Source organism: Bos taurus, chromosome 16, assembly GCF_002263795.3.
Source record: "Bos taurus isolate L1 Dominette 01449 registration number 42190680 breed Hereford chromosome 16, ARS-UCD2.0, whole genome shotgun sequence".
In the NCBI taxonomy this organism is placed as follows: domain Eukaryota; kingdom Metazoa; phylum Chordata; class Mammalia; order Artiodactyla; family Bovidae; genus Bos; species Bos taurus.
This window is the reverse complement of record NC_037343.1, coordinates 59,691,224-59,707,935: the sequence shown is the minus strand read 5'-3', so window position 1 is coordinate 59,707,935 and position 16,712 is coordinate 59,691,224. Positions and strand designations below refer to the sequence as shown.

Sequence of the window (16,712 nt, the reverse complement as noted above, 5' to 3'; positions counted from 1 at the left end):
GCCAAAGGGCTTCACAGGTGAATGTTATCAAATATTTCAAGAGTTAATACCTTTCTCAAACTATTCCCAAAAAGTGAAGAGCAAGGAATGCTTCTGAACTCATTCTATGAGGCCACCCTTGCCCTGATACCAAAATCAGAGAGACATGACCTCCCCCAAAAAATAAATAAAATAACAAAGATTATAGAACAATATCACTGATGAATATAACATGCAAAAAATCCTCAGCAAATATTAGCAAACTAAATTCAACAATAAAAGAATTATATACCATGATGAAGTGGACTTTATCCCAGGGAAGCAAGGACAGTTCAATACCAGCACATGATACACCATGTTAACAAATTGAAAATAAAAATCATATGATCTCAACAGATGCAGAAAAAGCTTCCAACGAAATTCAACATCCATTTTGATAAAAACTCTCAACAAACTGAGTATAAAAGGAACATACATCAACATAAGAAAGACCATACAGACAAACCCAGAGCCAACATCATATGAAACAGTGAAAAGCTGAATTTCCTCTAAGATCAGTAACAAGACAAGGATGCCCACTCTGGTCACTTTTATTCAATACAGTACTTGAAGTCCCAGTACAGCAGAAAAGAAATGAAAGGAATCCAAACTGGAAAGGAAGAAGTAAAACTGTCACTTTGTAGATGGCATGATACTATGTATACAAAATCCTAAAGATGCCACCAAAAAAAACTATCAAATAAATGAATTTAGTAAAACTGCAGGCTACAAAATTAACATAAGAAATCTGATGAGTTTCTATACACTAACAAAGAACTATTGTTAGGAAAACAATCCCATTTACAACTGTATCATAAAGAATAAAATACCTAGGAATTAATCCAACCAAGGATTAAAAGACTTGCAGTCAGAAACTATAAGATATTGCTGAGAGAAATTAAAGACAACACAAACAAATGGAATTCTCACAGATGGAAAGAATTAATATTTCCAAAATGATCATACTACCCAAAGCAATTTACAGATTCAGTGCAATCTCTATCAAAATACCAATAACGTTTTTCACAGAAATAGAACAAAATGTCCAAAAATTTGCATGAAAACACAAAAAACCCTAAAATAGTCAAAACAATATCAAGAAGGAAGAACAAAACTGGAGGAATCACATTCCTTGATTTCAAACAGTGGGACAAGCTACAGCAATCAAAATAGCATGGGACTGGCATAAAAACAGACGCAGAGATCAAGGTAAGACAAATAAACTCAAGCTTATATGGTCAGTTAACCAAAGAAAAGGAGGCAAAAATATATAATAGGGAAAAGACAGCCTCTTCAATAAATGGTGTCGGGAAAACTGAACAGCCACATGTACAAGATTCAAACTGGACTACTTTCTCACACCATACGCAAAAATAAACTAAAAATGAACTAAATACCTAAATGTAAGACTTAAGATCATAAAACGTCTAGAAGAAAACATGGGCAGTATGCTTTTTAACACTGCTGTTAGCAGTATTTGTTGGACTTGTTGCCTTAGGTGAAATAAGCAAAAGCAAAAATAAAGAAATGGAACTACATTAAACTAAAAAGCATTTATACAGCAAAGGATATATAATCACAATTTTACACATACAAATTTAATAGCCAATTTAAATACTGACTGCTACCGTACACAGATATTATTTATCAACATTTAAAATTCGATCTGAGAAACAGACCCAAAGACTTAGAGAACAAACTTATGGTTACCAGGGGGAAAGGGAACGGTAGATCGGGAGTCTGGGATTGACACGTTCACACTGCTATATTTACAACAGATAACCCACAAGGACCTACAGGATAGCATAGGGAACTCAACTCAATATTCTGTAATAAACTAAATAGGAAAAGAATTTGAAAAACAAGGATAGATGTATAGTGAATCACTTTGCCATACACACGACACTAACACAACATTGTTAATCAACTATCCTCCAATATTAAGTAAAAATTTTAAAAATTAATGTGAAAAAATAAAATTCTATTATTTGAAAAATGGAAGGATATGTTTCTTGCAATATTAAATCTTCATTACTCTCATTTTCCCTTTTTTCAATACTATCATTACCATCCTATACCTCGAAGATTCTAGCATCTTTAAAATCTTTCTAAGTTATCTGGATACTCCTAATAGTGAATGTCTTGGGAATAAAAAAGATAGTCATCATTATTTTATACATAAAATCAGATCTCAGGTTAATTTAATAAACAGAGTCAAAGCTAAGATCTGAATAATCAATATCCTCTATAATTTTGATTAAATGAGTTATCCTTTCCAATAATTTCATTTAGGTTTTGGAGAGTATATTCTTTTAATATTCATTTTCTTCAAAATTTCCTCAAATTTTCATCACATGGGTCAATAAACAGGAAAACATCAGTGCAAGGTTAGTTTTTCCTCAAGGTTTTTCCAATTTAGTTTCCCTCTTTTTGGTGGTATTATTTTAGATCTTGTGTTCAACTTTATTTACACAAACATGAAAACTGTGCGTTAGCTACCACTGACTCTAAGACTTTTGATATTTTTTCCCCTATGCTTGATAACATGTACCAAGGGCATCCTATCTGAAATTGTAATTCTTAAGTACACTTAAGTTGGACAGGGAGGCCTGGCGTGCTGTGATTTATGGGGTCACAAAGAGTCGGACACGACTGAGCGACTGATCTGATCTGATCAGATATTTCCAGGTTCTGAGGACACCATGATAATGAAACAGATTTAATGTCACAAGCACAGTTTTTTTTAAAATCCAGAGATTTTGTAAAGTAAGATCATGGGGTACTTTTAAGATTTTATCACAATGTAATAAAACAGAGGCACAAAGATCTCTGCAGCTTTGAGTTACTAGATATTTGGTTTTAAACATGTCAGTTCAATTTCATTTTTGAGAACTGAGCAAAGGTGCAGTAATGAGGGTTTGCACTTTCTAATCAAACCAGCTTCATGAGGACGTTTCTGATGTTACCTACAAGCAAGATTCTAGCTCATCTCAGGCTCTGACTTTGCTCTGCCCACTTGAGCATCAAAGCATTAACTTTACTGGAATGTCAAAGAAGTGCAACCACCAGACCGGACAAGGTTCTCAATTCATCTTTGTGCAATCCCCCAGCCAGGCAGCAGACAGCACATGGCAGTAGAGACTCATTTTCTTCTATGTATCTATGCATCGAAAAAATGGTGCCTATGGTTCAGCTTCCTCTTTCTCCCATTTAATAATGTTCTTAAAAGCTATCCAATGGCTTTTTAAAAAGCTGAATTCATATAGGTTATATTTACATTGAAAATGAATATTTACCAATTCATGTGGTCAACTTACATACCTCCCTGTATTGTTTTTATGCAAAGACTCTACCATCTGAAGAAGTGATTTGCTTTTGAAAATTCAGCAAATTGTGCTTTTGCATGGTTTGAAAAATCTTTTTTATGATGAATAAATTAAAATCTGGATACTGTTACCAGGGGAAAGTAGTTTTTTTCTTGGTTTACTAAATTTGGAAATGGGTACTTTAGGCAAGATGTTCATACACCTTAAGAAAATATCTCACTTTCAGGAGAAAAGAATTCGCTGCATCAAAATGTTGTGTCAAATGCCATGGTAAATATAAATTTTGTGTGTCTGGGGTAAACTCCTGAATGCAAGAGACTGGGAACTAGTGAGTGAGAAGGACATTCTATGCTTATCTATTCCCCACCTGCCTCTTCACACACACTTTCTTCTTCTGAGTTCTTGACATTTATTAGGTTCCTCAAAACTGTGCATTTGCTCATGCTGAACAATGTGAGAGGCAGAAATACAGGCCTTCCCACCTTTTTTACATTCAAGTTTCTTTACCAGTTTGAAATCTCCAAAGTACAGTAAATTGGCAGCCACTAACGAAAGTTCTTCACAGATCCTTTACACTCACAGAGCTCTTTTCTGTTACAAATTCTCTGAGGTAGAATAAAACGTGCATGTTTTTCATGAGTGGGTAATTCTCCATAGCTGACTGCCTCACACCTGAAATCAAAATGCATGCCATGGTTTCACATCCGCAAAAACTGATCTGTCCTCCCTGGAGTTACTCTACTGGAGAGGAAGAAAGAGAGAGCTTGCAAAGGGAAAGAACCCTGCAAAACAGAAGGGCTTCCCAGCACACCTGACTGACTCACTTGCAAACAAAATTCTTGTACTGTCATTCTTCTCTGGTCCGTTCTTTACTAACGCTTCCTCATCTTCCTAACCTCTAAATGTTCCAGAGCTTAGTCTTCAACTTTTCCTTTCTACCTAAATACCCTTCCTTGATGATATCATTCAATCTCATGGCTTCAAACACCATCTATTTGCTAAAAGTGTGTGATCTGTATCTCCAGTCTGCACTCCTCCCTTAATTTCCAGACTCACACATTTCTACTTGTGTATCTAATAAGATCCTCAGACTTAAGATGTCCAAACTGAGCTCCTAGTCAGTCCCACTTTCAAACTTGTTTCTCCCAGTCTTAAAAAATGACAACCTCATTCTTCTGGCTGCTCTAGCCAAAGTTCTTCACTCCTCCATTTCTCACTTCTCACATCCAATCCAATGAGCAAACTGGCTTGCTGGCTACACCTTCAAATATAATCTGGTCACTTCTCAGCCCTTCTGCTACTACCATTATGGCCCAAGTTCTTTCATCTCTTTTCCAGATTATTGCAGTAGCATACTAATTGGTTTCTAAACTTCCATTCTTGCTTCCCTGGTCTCAATATAAAAGTCTACGGCTTCCCCCTCCCAGAGTAAAAGCCAAAGCTCCCACAATTACCTCTAAGACCTTTATGATCTGCCAAAGAGCTCAATGCTGTCATCGCCACCTACATCTCCAAACCACACACAATGTACCACAATAACAGCATATACTGTCAACAGTCATCAATAATCTATCTTCCTCAAAGAATTTTCTAAAGGCAGGGATCTTATCTTGTACCTCTTTTCATTCTTAGGGACTGGCATAAAATATATATACATATGTATATCTGTGTGTGTGTGTATATATATATATATAGAGAGAGAGAGAGATACAGCAATTACTCAATTAAATATTTGACAGTGGGAAATTCTGCCTCAAGACAAATCACTGGGAAATAAAAATAGAACAACAGAATAATTATCTAATTCAACATCAGATTGGCAAGTACGGAAGAAAGGCTCTGAAAGAATCTTTTCCTCTCTAAAATTTATGAGTGATAACTCCCAGTGCTAAATTTAGGAAATCCACTCCAAAAATGATGATGGATGAGCATGAATCAAGATGGCTGCCAAATCTGTTTTCAAGAACAGAAGGTAGAGGGCTGGCTCTGGAGTACACACCTTAGTCACTTCATCTTAGTTTGTCTTTAGGACCTGTACCTGGAATGTTGGCCATAAATTTAACAATGTACTATATATTCCCTTTCTATAAAATCACAATAATCACTCAGACTATAATTGCACTTCCTCAAAATCAACTGATTTTTGTGGATCAAAGCATGAATAGTGAGAGAATCCTAGAGAAGGTGAGAAAGAGAGTCATCAACATAACATTACAAATAATGACAGCAAAGGAGTTGAAAGAAGGCAACTCTGAGCTAGTCCAGTTCACACAAAACTTATATGTGAAATACAAACAGGCTATAAAATGGTCACACCCAGACAGGTTTGCAACATAACTTAAGCCCACACCTAAACTGGTTTCAACACATTTTAAAGAAGTATAATGGAAACAGGATCAGAGGAAAATCTGATTCTTCCAAGTATGACCCCTTGAAGAAGTGTTTGCTAACCTGACTAATGTCTAGAAAAGCAACAAATGTCACAGGATAAAAAGGGAACTAAAGGATTCAAATTCTGACAAAGTTCCATTTAGAAAATGAAAAGATATGAAGAAAAAGGCAAAAACAAACAAACAAATCTTGATTTTAAAAACTACAGCAAAATCACAGAATTATCCATACTAACAAAAAATGATTGTTTTACCTACCTACAAAGTATCTATGACTAAACGTCTAGGTGCACTAAACAACCCTACTGCTACAGTGTAAAAACACCAAAACAACTCCTGTGTTTCAAATTCTTTCATTATTTCATTTAATATTATTTATATTCCCTTAAAATTACCTGACTATTTTAATTATCTAAATATCCACTGGTAAGTATGAAAAGGCCAAACAGATTCATTTGGTGAGAAACAGAGAAAGAACTGCTTTGACACTGACAGTAATTCCCTTAGTATGTAACAATTCAAGTGGGGTTTTTGATGTCTCCCTTGTGTCAGCCACTCTAAACACAAGCCTGAAAATAACTTACATAGGCCCTATATAATTGGCTCAGGTAAATTAGCCTAATCCGACTCTACACTATGCAAGACAACACCAGTAGTTATGTGCACAGGACACAAGCCATTCAATACTGTTTTCAACCAAAACTGACTCCCTAGTGCCTCAACAGGACCATCTAACACTCTTTACAAATTTAAAGCCAAGCAGTAAAACCAGAAACAACACATCAATCGACATGCCTAGGATTTTTCTACAACCACGCTAGCGCTCAGATAAATTTTATCTCTGTAAAACAACTTTGCTATCGCTTGGTTATAAAGAATAAAACTTTCTAATGACCTCTGACTGTATTTTAAAGTACTTACTTAATACTAAATCCAAGATGTTTTCTTTTATTGTAACACTCTCAATAACAAGTCCATAAATTACCGGATAAAAATTACTCATTTCTTTCCTTTTGCATAGTAGCTTACCCAGTTTAGTGGCGCCCTCTGGTGGGTATTCAGGAAACTGACCCTCGGAAGGAACACTGACAGTTCTCCGCAGGCATCGCCCTTTGGTGGAATCCGCCTGCTGTTCTTGTCCTCCGTCCACAGGTATCTAGTAAACAAAAAAGAGATGAAGCTTAATTGTGCCATGAGTACCTTCTGAGCGAATGACATTTTTAGGTGATGATGGTAGGAGTGTGCAATCATCAGAGCAAAACAGAAGAAATGGAGAAATAAAGTCTACACAATGGTTAAAGTATTACTAACCCCTTTCAGGAAGCTTTTCTTTAAAAAAGAAAACTGAAAGATCAGGAAAGGTGAGTATGTAAATGAGCTTTTGCGAAGTATGTACAAATCACATTCAGGTGTGTATCTGCTTGAGGAGCTTGGAACACAAAAACAAGACACCCACACAAGTTAAGATTCTTTCACATCAGAAACCTGTGCACGAGTTCCAATTCTGCCCACCGTTCAGTAAGGAAATGGAAATACAACAAATACAACCAACCAGAAAGATTTTGCTCCAAAATTCTCGTAAAAGAAGGTTTTGTTAAACAAAAGTAGTAAAATCACCCCAATTTTCTCCAATTTTAGAAGCACTTAGAGATAGTTAATAAAATACTAGCATATATTCTTCCACAAGTGAGACTAGTTTTTGAAATTCTAAAAAATATTTTTTTCTAGCGTAATTTTTCTTTCTGATTGTACACGTGGAATGAGAACTACAAATGGTATAAACGATGTTTGATGCCATTAACTATTTTATAATTTACAGACCGGTAATCATTGTGAAGTAATGAGATGGCTCGAAGTTCCTTTTTCTTCCCCCAGTAAGACCAAGTCATCTTACTTTGGGAGAAGGGCAAAAACTTTTCACAATGAGATTTTATTAGTAACCTCTATCGGAATTAAGAATAGTGTTCATAACATCTTAAATAGTTTGGCAAACTATGTCAAGAATTATGGTACCGAGGCCTCAGAATCATGCCCCCGCCCCTCACTCAAATGGACACTAACCGCCCTTATCTGAGTTTCAGGCTCAATCACAAACAGAAGAAGTTACAGAGAGAAAAAAAAGAACTGGCTAGGGCCAAGTAGGCCCAAGACGGCGGAAGACCTGATCTCCGGTGGACCTTGATCTTCATTATTCGTTCACTGTTACTGTATTAGCATGCTACATGACACACCCACAAGCGCCATGACAACTGGCAATCGCCGTGACAACTGGAAAAGTCCATATAAGGACTGAAAAGGAGTGCCCCTCAGTCCTGTGTACAAACCACACCCTTGTTCTCAGATAGCTCATGAATATTCCTCCTTCTCTTTACCCAATTCTGTCCTTTTCACCTCAACCCTTCTATATAAAAGGTGTCTCCACCTGAATGAGGTTGAGAAGTTGATTTGCGAACTAAATTCTCAGAAGTCTCTATTTCTGTGGTCACTGAATAAACTATGTGCCATTCTATTCTCAGCACCAGTTTCGCTATTATTGGTTGTGTGAATCTGAGTGGAAAAAGAACCTCCTTGACCAAGACCCCTCGGCCTAGATCAGGACCCCGGTGTGGGTGCAGGCAACCAATTCGGCAACAATTAATCATAGTCTCTAATTCTTATGGCTCCAATATAGACATTTTTAAACAGATTTCAATAATGACTAGTATTAGGTTCCTACCATGCACAAAGCTAAGGAATTTACATGTGCGACATTATGAGGGAGCTATTATTATTATCTTCTTTTTACAGAAGAATAATTTATTTCTCCAGGTGATTACTATGGGCACATCAATTGATCCAGCCAAACTGGGACAGATACAAGCTTAAGTGTATCTGCTTCCTGCTTCGCCTCAGTAATTCAAGTCCTATGACTGGGTCAAGGGGACGATACCAAAGGAGGTTTTCTCTGCGTTACTGAGAGTCTGAAGAGCAAAATTCTCATGTCTTCATAGGACTGAAAATTTTCACACTTTATAAGACTAAAAATTCCCCGTTTCCTCATTGCTATAACTACAGTTACTGCTAGTGGCATTAAGAAAAGTAAAATTCTAAAACATAAGGGAATATCAAATAATAGCATCAGTAAAGACATTAACTCTTCCAAAAGCTCTGTAATAGAAAACTTTACGAACAGTAATCTAAGTCATCTGCCCCTTTCAGGATGGAAATGATCTCTACTTAAATAATTAAAAGAGTAGTGCCCAGAGAATAACCCCCTCCTAGTAGGGAAGGTAAAAATGTATCCCCTTCCTGACGTAGGACAGAATGGAGGTGAATTTGGGGGGAAAAAAAGTAGTTTGGATTTTTGAACAAACAGATGAACCTAAATAAACATAACTATTTTTGCAATAGTTCCCCCAAAATGCCTATTATCTGAATTAATGAAGACCTAAGCCACAGAGAAAAAAGGAGTTATTTTTTATATTTTAGGAGGGAATGACCTACAGTCTTTTCTGTGGAAATTCATAAAGGCCATAACCAAGAAAAAGAAAGACATGGTTTCCATTATCACATATTTTATCTGTATCATATCTAAGAAGAGAATAAATAAAATATGTCAAGCATCTTATTGGGCCTAAATGTCACTCACAGTTATATTCTCAAAGTTTCAATGCAGAATTTTTTTTTCCCACAGTTGAAACTTAAAATATGATGAATGATTTTATTCACAGCATCACTCTTAAGTTTAGGGCATTTTATTTCTGACTCAATATAAGGGAGAATAGTGTTTACTTTTACTCTGAATGTGTTTCTTAAGAATCATTTCCTTTTACAACACCATTGATTTGCTTCTTACATAAATTATCCTTTTAAAGATATTGACCTGCTTCTTAAAAGTTAGAGGTATAATATTTTAGGTATCTTCAAATGAACTAAGCAAGAGTTTTACAAATCTCAGCCATACAGCCAAAGAAAATTAGTTTTAAAAAAGACAGCTTTAAAAAAACAATTTTTTCCATTCCAATTGTCCTAATTTAGCTTACTAGCTCACATTTACTTGTATACTGAATTACTCTAAAAGTTGTGCATCTTTCAGGTTCTATAACATGAGAGAAATTTTTATCTTTCTTTCAACCTCTCTTGGCTTATACTGTGCGTCTTCTGACATTTCTTTTTCTTCAAGGAGAGTGGTGACCACCACTGTCTTTGGCTGCCTATTGTCCAATGTTTGAAAAATAGCTGCTATGTATATTTCTTGGTCCAGTCTTGTGTTGTTTACAATGGGAGGGCTAATCTTATACCAGTTACTCCATCACAGCTGGTGCCAACTGCCTCCGGTGCTTTTTTTTCCAAACTACTAATATAGTCTCTTTGTTGGCGATATTCTGCCCCTTAAATCTATTCTGTATGTGGGATAACAGAGTATTTCAAAAATGCAATCGTAACCATGTCATTCTGAGGCTTAACGGCCTTCAGTTGCTCTCCTTTGCAGTGGTCTTCAAAGAAGAGATGGTATGCTCGCTCGTATGTGGACATGACAAGAAGGGTACCTCTCTGCTTCAGTTCAGTTCAGTTGCTCAGTTGTGTCCGACTCTGCGACCCCACGGACTGCAGCACGCCAGGTCTCCCTGTCCATCACCAACTCCAGGAGTCTACTCAAACTCACATCCATTGAGTCAGTGATGCCATCCAACCATCTCATCCTCTGTCATCCCCTTCTCCTCCTGCCCTCAATCTTTCCCGGCATCAGGGTCTTTTCAAATGAGTCAGTTCTTCGCATCTCTGCTTCAACCACACTCTAATCTGGAGTTTACCTGCTGTACAGGGCTTCTGTGTAAGCTTTTCTACAAAGAAAGGGTTGTTCTGCTAAAAGTGTCTTAAAACTACTATCTTACAGAGTAAGTACAAGGTTCCTGATATAGTATACCAGGTTTTCCACAATCTGGCCACTGTTTGGGTATCCAGCTTTGCACTTTACATTCTAGGAACACCAATTTGCTTGCGTTTCCCTAACATATTCCCTATGTTGTAGTTCAGTGCCTTTGCTGAGTTTGTTGTCTCAGTCTGAAAGATTTTTTTGTCAGTTTCTTCTCTGTTCCATACCTGCCAGGTCACTCTGATCACCCTGAGACCTAGGACAGGCACTGCCTCTTCAGGAACCTTCCCTTCTATCAATCCCCTAAGGGCAGGTTAGGGCACATCTCCTGAGATTTCTCCAATAACACATCTTTCTCTGCCACTATACTTATACATGGGATCATAATTATTCATCTGTGCAACTGATTCCACATAAGTTAACAGCTTTACTTACCAGTAGATTCTCAAACCTTAAAAGTTACAACTCACAAATGAATAAATGAATATTTGATAGGTAGATATGGAGGCCATTTTACGCAAACGAAAAAATACAACATCAGCCAAGACGTTGGTAAATATACTATTTTTTTTTTACTTTTGGAACCTGGAGTTAGTCAATTTAGCTAGAGCCTCTTAAGGCGGAGAAGTGGGAGAGAATACCAAAATACATTATAACCACATGGGAGGGCTTTAATACCAGGCCATGCATAATTCAGGAAGCACTGGGAAACCATTCAAGATTTTAGATCAGAGGAATAGTGGTCTCTTAATTGGTCTGCCTCCTTCCTATCTTTCCCTCTTCCAATACATCCCACAGATTAATATTCATAACACATAACTCTGACCCCTTTCCTTTCTTAAGCTTCTTTTGGTAATTGGCCATTGCCAACAGCATCTTAATGACAACAGACTATAGTCCTTTAGAATAAACAGACTTCTTTCTTTTATTCTATCCAGTTTACTTGTGCTATTTATCAAATGCCATTTTAAAATTATTTATCCTATTCCCACAACTAAATTTGGTACTGGAGAGAAAGGAAAGAATTGTGTCTTATTCTCTGTAACTCTGAACAGTGAATTCACATACAGGGGCACATTATGTATCTGCTGAATAACTTAAAAGCAGCTCTGAATGAAATATGCCATGGGTAGTTTACTCCAAGATAAATAACACTTGATTTTAGATATTTGCACAAAGCCTAACTGCTATTTTCATCAATACATCTGAGTGTAAATACTGCTTTCTGAAAGGAAGAAAAATATTTTAAAAATATTTTGAAATTGCATTATTACTACTTTGAAGCCTTTACACTAGCATCCCAGCTTTTAAAATTGCAGATACAGAAAGTAGAGTTTGAATGAAGGAAAAAGGAGCCATTCTTAATGGCTTGTTATCGCCAAAAGAAAGAAGCTCAGAGAGTAAGCTTTCTTTTGTACTTTTTGTATTGGCTGCACTCCGGGGGGTGGGGGTGGGGTCACGATTGTCTTCTCTACCCTTTCGCTCTGCTCCTTAATCTCTAGTTTACTTGGTCTTATCTCTTGCAAGCAAAATGGAATTCAAATGGCCTCCTACGTCCTCTTTGAACCATGCTGGTGCCAAGCCAGCTGGGGCCTATCCTGGCATCCAGGCAGGGAAGTGTATTTCGTAACACATAAGCAATGTTTGTTTGGCACAATTTGCATGAAGCAATTGACTGAATCAGTGAATCATTTCTCAAGGTGACATTCCTGGCAGACTTCTCTCTCAGCATTCTGCCCAGGTCCATCCTTCTCTACCTTCCCAAGCAGGTGACTTCGGGCATTCAGCATGCTTCCCGTGTACACTCTCCCCACCCTGTTTCCACTGCTGACAGGGAACATGCAGAGTTAACAGAGAGCATTAAGAGATCCCACACACTGAACACATGAGTGAGACTAGACTAATAGAGTCCTCCCACATTCCAACAGTGTCTGGCTAAGGATTCAGAACCCTCTTACTTGATCTTATTAATACAGCAATAAATACCCCCATGATTAGTTGATTAAGGTTTAAAACAGCTTTTTAGGATAATTTTGGCAGGAAATTCCTTAAACTCCTTGTTTCAAGGAATTGTGAATTGTTCAACACAAAACTCCAAGGATAAGAGTTATATTCCTCGTGATCGTGTGGGTGGAATGTAAAAGAGTAACAGTGTATTCAGGGTCTTCCACTAAAAAAAAAAAAAAGATTTCTAGTCTTTTCCTACCATGAAATTAACAGAATGTTAAATAAAATTCAAGTAGCAGGTATAACTATGCCTTAACATTTTCTTATCCTAGAGACTTAATCCAGTTTTTCCTACTTAATAATGGTAGAACACATCTGTCTCAAGACATTAAACTGTTGCTGGAAACTTGTCATCCCTTTCCTGGTCTATTGCAGTAACATAACTCATCTATTTCCTTCCAATTCCTTTCACTCAATTTTCAACATGATCAACAGAGTTCCTTTTCTAAGAAGCAAATGTGATGTCATTTCCCTGTTAAATACCTTTCCATGATCCAAATCATTTCCAGAATAAAGTCTAAATTCCTTAGCATGGCCTTTAAAGAACTTTATTCTTCACCTCTTGCCAGCTATCCGTCTTCCTTTTGCAAATTATATTCCAAGAATTCTGAACATTTTGCAGTTTGCCAAAGAGATGTGAAATGTTTCTTGACTTTGCATCTTTATATGTACATGGAATATCCTTCCCATCTTTTCCTCCAAGTGAGCTTCTGTTTGTCCCTAAACACATGACTCAGTAGTAAACTTCTCTGTAAATCCTTTTTTTGCTATTCTCCACTTTAAACCATATAGTATCCAAGGCAATATCTTAGTTAATCCTTCCTTTGTGGTAATATTATAATCCTCTTAAAAAATTGCATTGCGGTAAAATTCATGTACCATAAAATTAACCATCATAAAACGAGTAATTCAGTAACATTTAGTACATTCATGATGGTGTGCAGCCACCACCTCTGTTCCTAGTTTCAAATGGGTTTTAACTTTTAATTTACCTGAATGTGTTCCTAACAAAACTGCATTTTTTGCAACCACAATACTGCACACATAATAGGTGCTCAATAAATAAAGATGGAATTTCACATTCAACAACAGAAAAGCATCTTACGGATTTTTTTTCCACTTTTATTATCCAGTCTTAGAAAAAAAAATATGTTATTACACCTATTTTTGAGAGAAGACTTATCACATAAAAAAGAAAAGACAGAAGGTTTGGCTCTTTTCAAACTTAAATTTTAAAAAATGGATATTCAGAAATTAAAAGTTTATAATTTGGCTATTTCAAAATTCATTCAACAAATATTTGTTGAGAATTTACATATGTGTCAGGAACTGTTCTAAGCATGGAGGGATGCCGTATTGCACAAAACAGACAAAATCCCTGCCTTAGGAAAGGGCAACCCACTCCAGTGTTCCTGCCTGGAGAATTCCCTGCACAGAGAAGCCTGGCAGGCTACAGTCCATGCGGTCACAAAGAGTCAGACACGACTGAGCAACTAACGTTTTCAAAAGCTTATATAAAAGAGACAATAAGCATGATAAATTATATAGCATTTTAGAAGGTGGTAAATACTACAGGGAAAAAAAAATAAGATTCAGGTAATTAGATCAGAATTTCTGAATGGAGATACAGGAAGGGGTTGCAATTTTAAGTAATTTGGTCAGCGTAGCCATATCAAGCAAGTGACATACAAGCAAAGAGCTGGAGAAGGTGAGAAAGTGAGTCATGCAAATATCTGAGAGAAAAGTCAAGGCTAAGGTCTCAAGGTAGGAACATGCCTGATGTGCTTAAAACAGAGACAAAGTCATATCCAAGTAAAGGTGTATAATGGGCAGGTTGATACATGAGTCAAGAAGAGTTGTTTTGGCTTAAGACATACAATTAAGATCATCAGCTTTAGAGGGCTATTCAAAGTTATAAGATTGGATGAGATTCCTAAAGAAGTGAAGTTCATGGACTGAACTCCTTAGCACTCTCTTGTTGAGATCTGGAGAGCAGGAGAGAAATCTCCAAAGATGACCCAGAAGTAACTGCCAGAGAGAAAGGGAGCCAACTAAGAGAGCAGAGTGTCACGAAAAGCAATGTGAAGAAAGTGGGGCTAAGAGAAGGAATGAGTGATCAGCTGCATTAAATGCCACTAACTTAAAGATTAGGTAAGACAAGAAGTGAGAAGTGACCACTGAATTTAGCAATGTGGAGGTCACCAGTGAGCTAAACAAGCGCAATTTTCACAAAGCGGCGAAGGTCAGAGTGTGAATGAAGTAGGTTTAAGAGAGAATGGGAAGAGAAGAATTAGAAACAAAGAGGCTAGAAGTTTTTTTAAAGTTTTTGCATGAAGAGAAGCAGAGAAAGGGATGGTAAATGGAGACAGAAGTGAGATTAATGCAGGCTTATTTTTTTCTTTTTTTCATGCAGAAATAAGAGCATGCTGGTAGGAACAATCTAGCAGAGAGCAAAGAGTTGAAGATGTAAAAGAAATAAGGGAGAACTGCCGGTGATATATTCTTGAATAGGCAAGAACGGGCACAGGGAGGGGCTGACAGCTGGACCTTGGGTAATCCAACCACAGTGAAAAGAGGGAAATCAATGTATAAGGAAATAGTTGCTGGTGGATGTGTAGACATAGTAACAAAGTTCTCTTGAGTGCCAGAATTTTCTTAATGAAATAAGCAGCAAAATAACAGCTATAAGTGAGGGTAATAGAGAAACATAGAGAAGGAGTCAGAATATATGAGGAAATGTAAAAAAATCATCTCAGAAATCATTCTGGATTGTGCTACTCAAAGTATAGTCCAAGCTCCTGTACTGCTGTTTTGTTGTACAAGTTGTTTGTTTAAACAATTTAACAACGTAGAAATTAAGAAGAAGTGTGCTTTGTGTCACCAGTAGCTTCATCTCATTTTACAGCACACTCTCTATAAACATGTACAATTTTTGTAATTCTATTTCTTCTTTTCTTTTATGACTATTATTGAACTGCAATTTCATTTTTTTGTTAAATCTAATAAAAATTTGGACTTAGACTTTTGTCTTTTTAAAACTTCATATTGCTTCACAATTCATATTATTGTGTTTTTTTATTCATGATGAAGTAGGGAAAAAATTGGCCCCTCACCACACATAGATTGAGAGGGATGAGTCCAGGAGAGTTGGACAGTAATTAGACTAGGAAATGTTTTGTGATTGCCAAGGAGCATTAGAGGCTCACATGAGGTTTGCAGCCATTAGTTAAAGACCATCAGTGTGGTGGAGTGATTCTCTCCAGACACATTATGCTGCATGGAAGCAGAGCAGGATAGATGAGCAGCAGGATTTAACTGACCTATCACATTGCCAAGTGAATATGACATGATGCAAAAGGGGGCGGGGGCAGCAAGGAAACAGTATGCAAACATTAAAATAAGTGATCATGGAATTCAAGCTGGATGAAGAGGGAAGAGAGGGTAACAGAGGTATGAGGGACAGAAAAGTGACAAGATCAATGGCCCATAGGTCCCAAAAGGATTGAAAAATTGTTGGCAAAAAAGGATGAGCTAGAAAGATAGCAGGCGATGGTCAAATAGACACGCACAATTGAGAATGTGAAGAAGCTGTAGCAATGAGGCGAAAAGATTCTTGGAGGAGAGGAGTTTGGGAAACTTAGAGCCAGTGTGTTGAAGGGATCATCTCTGCAGACACTGGAATCCTCACAAGTGAAGGCAGGAGTAGTGCTGGAGATAATGATGATGAGTCAGGAGCTAAAATCAGTATGAAATGAGGAGAAATGACAGTGTGGGGTGGGGCTAGAAGATGACTATAACATAAGACTCAGAGTTTGGACTTTATAGGGGAAAAGTGGGTGAAGAGACAGGAAGCAGCCATGAAAGGAGAAGGATGCCTCCCACAGGCAGCCTGGTATGAAGGCCATGAGAGGAAAACAGCCATTGCTTGACAGGACCTCACGCAAGGCAGTGTCCTCAGAAAGCTACAGGTTCTCAGGAGATCTAGATCAAGGAACTCCTTCAGAGAAGGGGTGAAAGAAAGAGCTGATTTGACTGATGACGGACTATGAGTTGCAGAGGGCGTAGTGAAAGGGTTTCAAGAGGTGGGAAAGGATGAGGGGAAGGCAGAGACAGAAA

At 37.2% G+C, this 16,712-nt stretch overlaps 1 protein-coding gene across 7 annotated transcripts in view; it reads right to left on the bottom strand.

Annotated features, from left to right (window-relative positions):
* The window catches only part of RASAL2 (RAS protein activator like 2), a 397,752-nt gene that overhangs the window by 176,598 nt on the left and 204,442 nt on the right, over positions 1 to 16,712 (bottom strand). For all 7 annotated transcript variants that reach the window (XM_005217241.5, XM_002694157.7, XM_003587091.6 and 4 more), the window contains exon 3: positions 6,764 to 6,890. In XM_005217241.5, the coding sequence (XP_005217298.1) occupies positions 6,764 to 6,890 (127 nt within the window). The remainder of the gene's footprint in view (positions 1 to 6,763; positions 6,891 to 16,712) is intronic.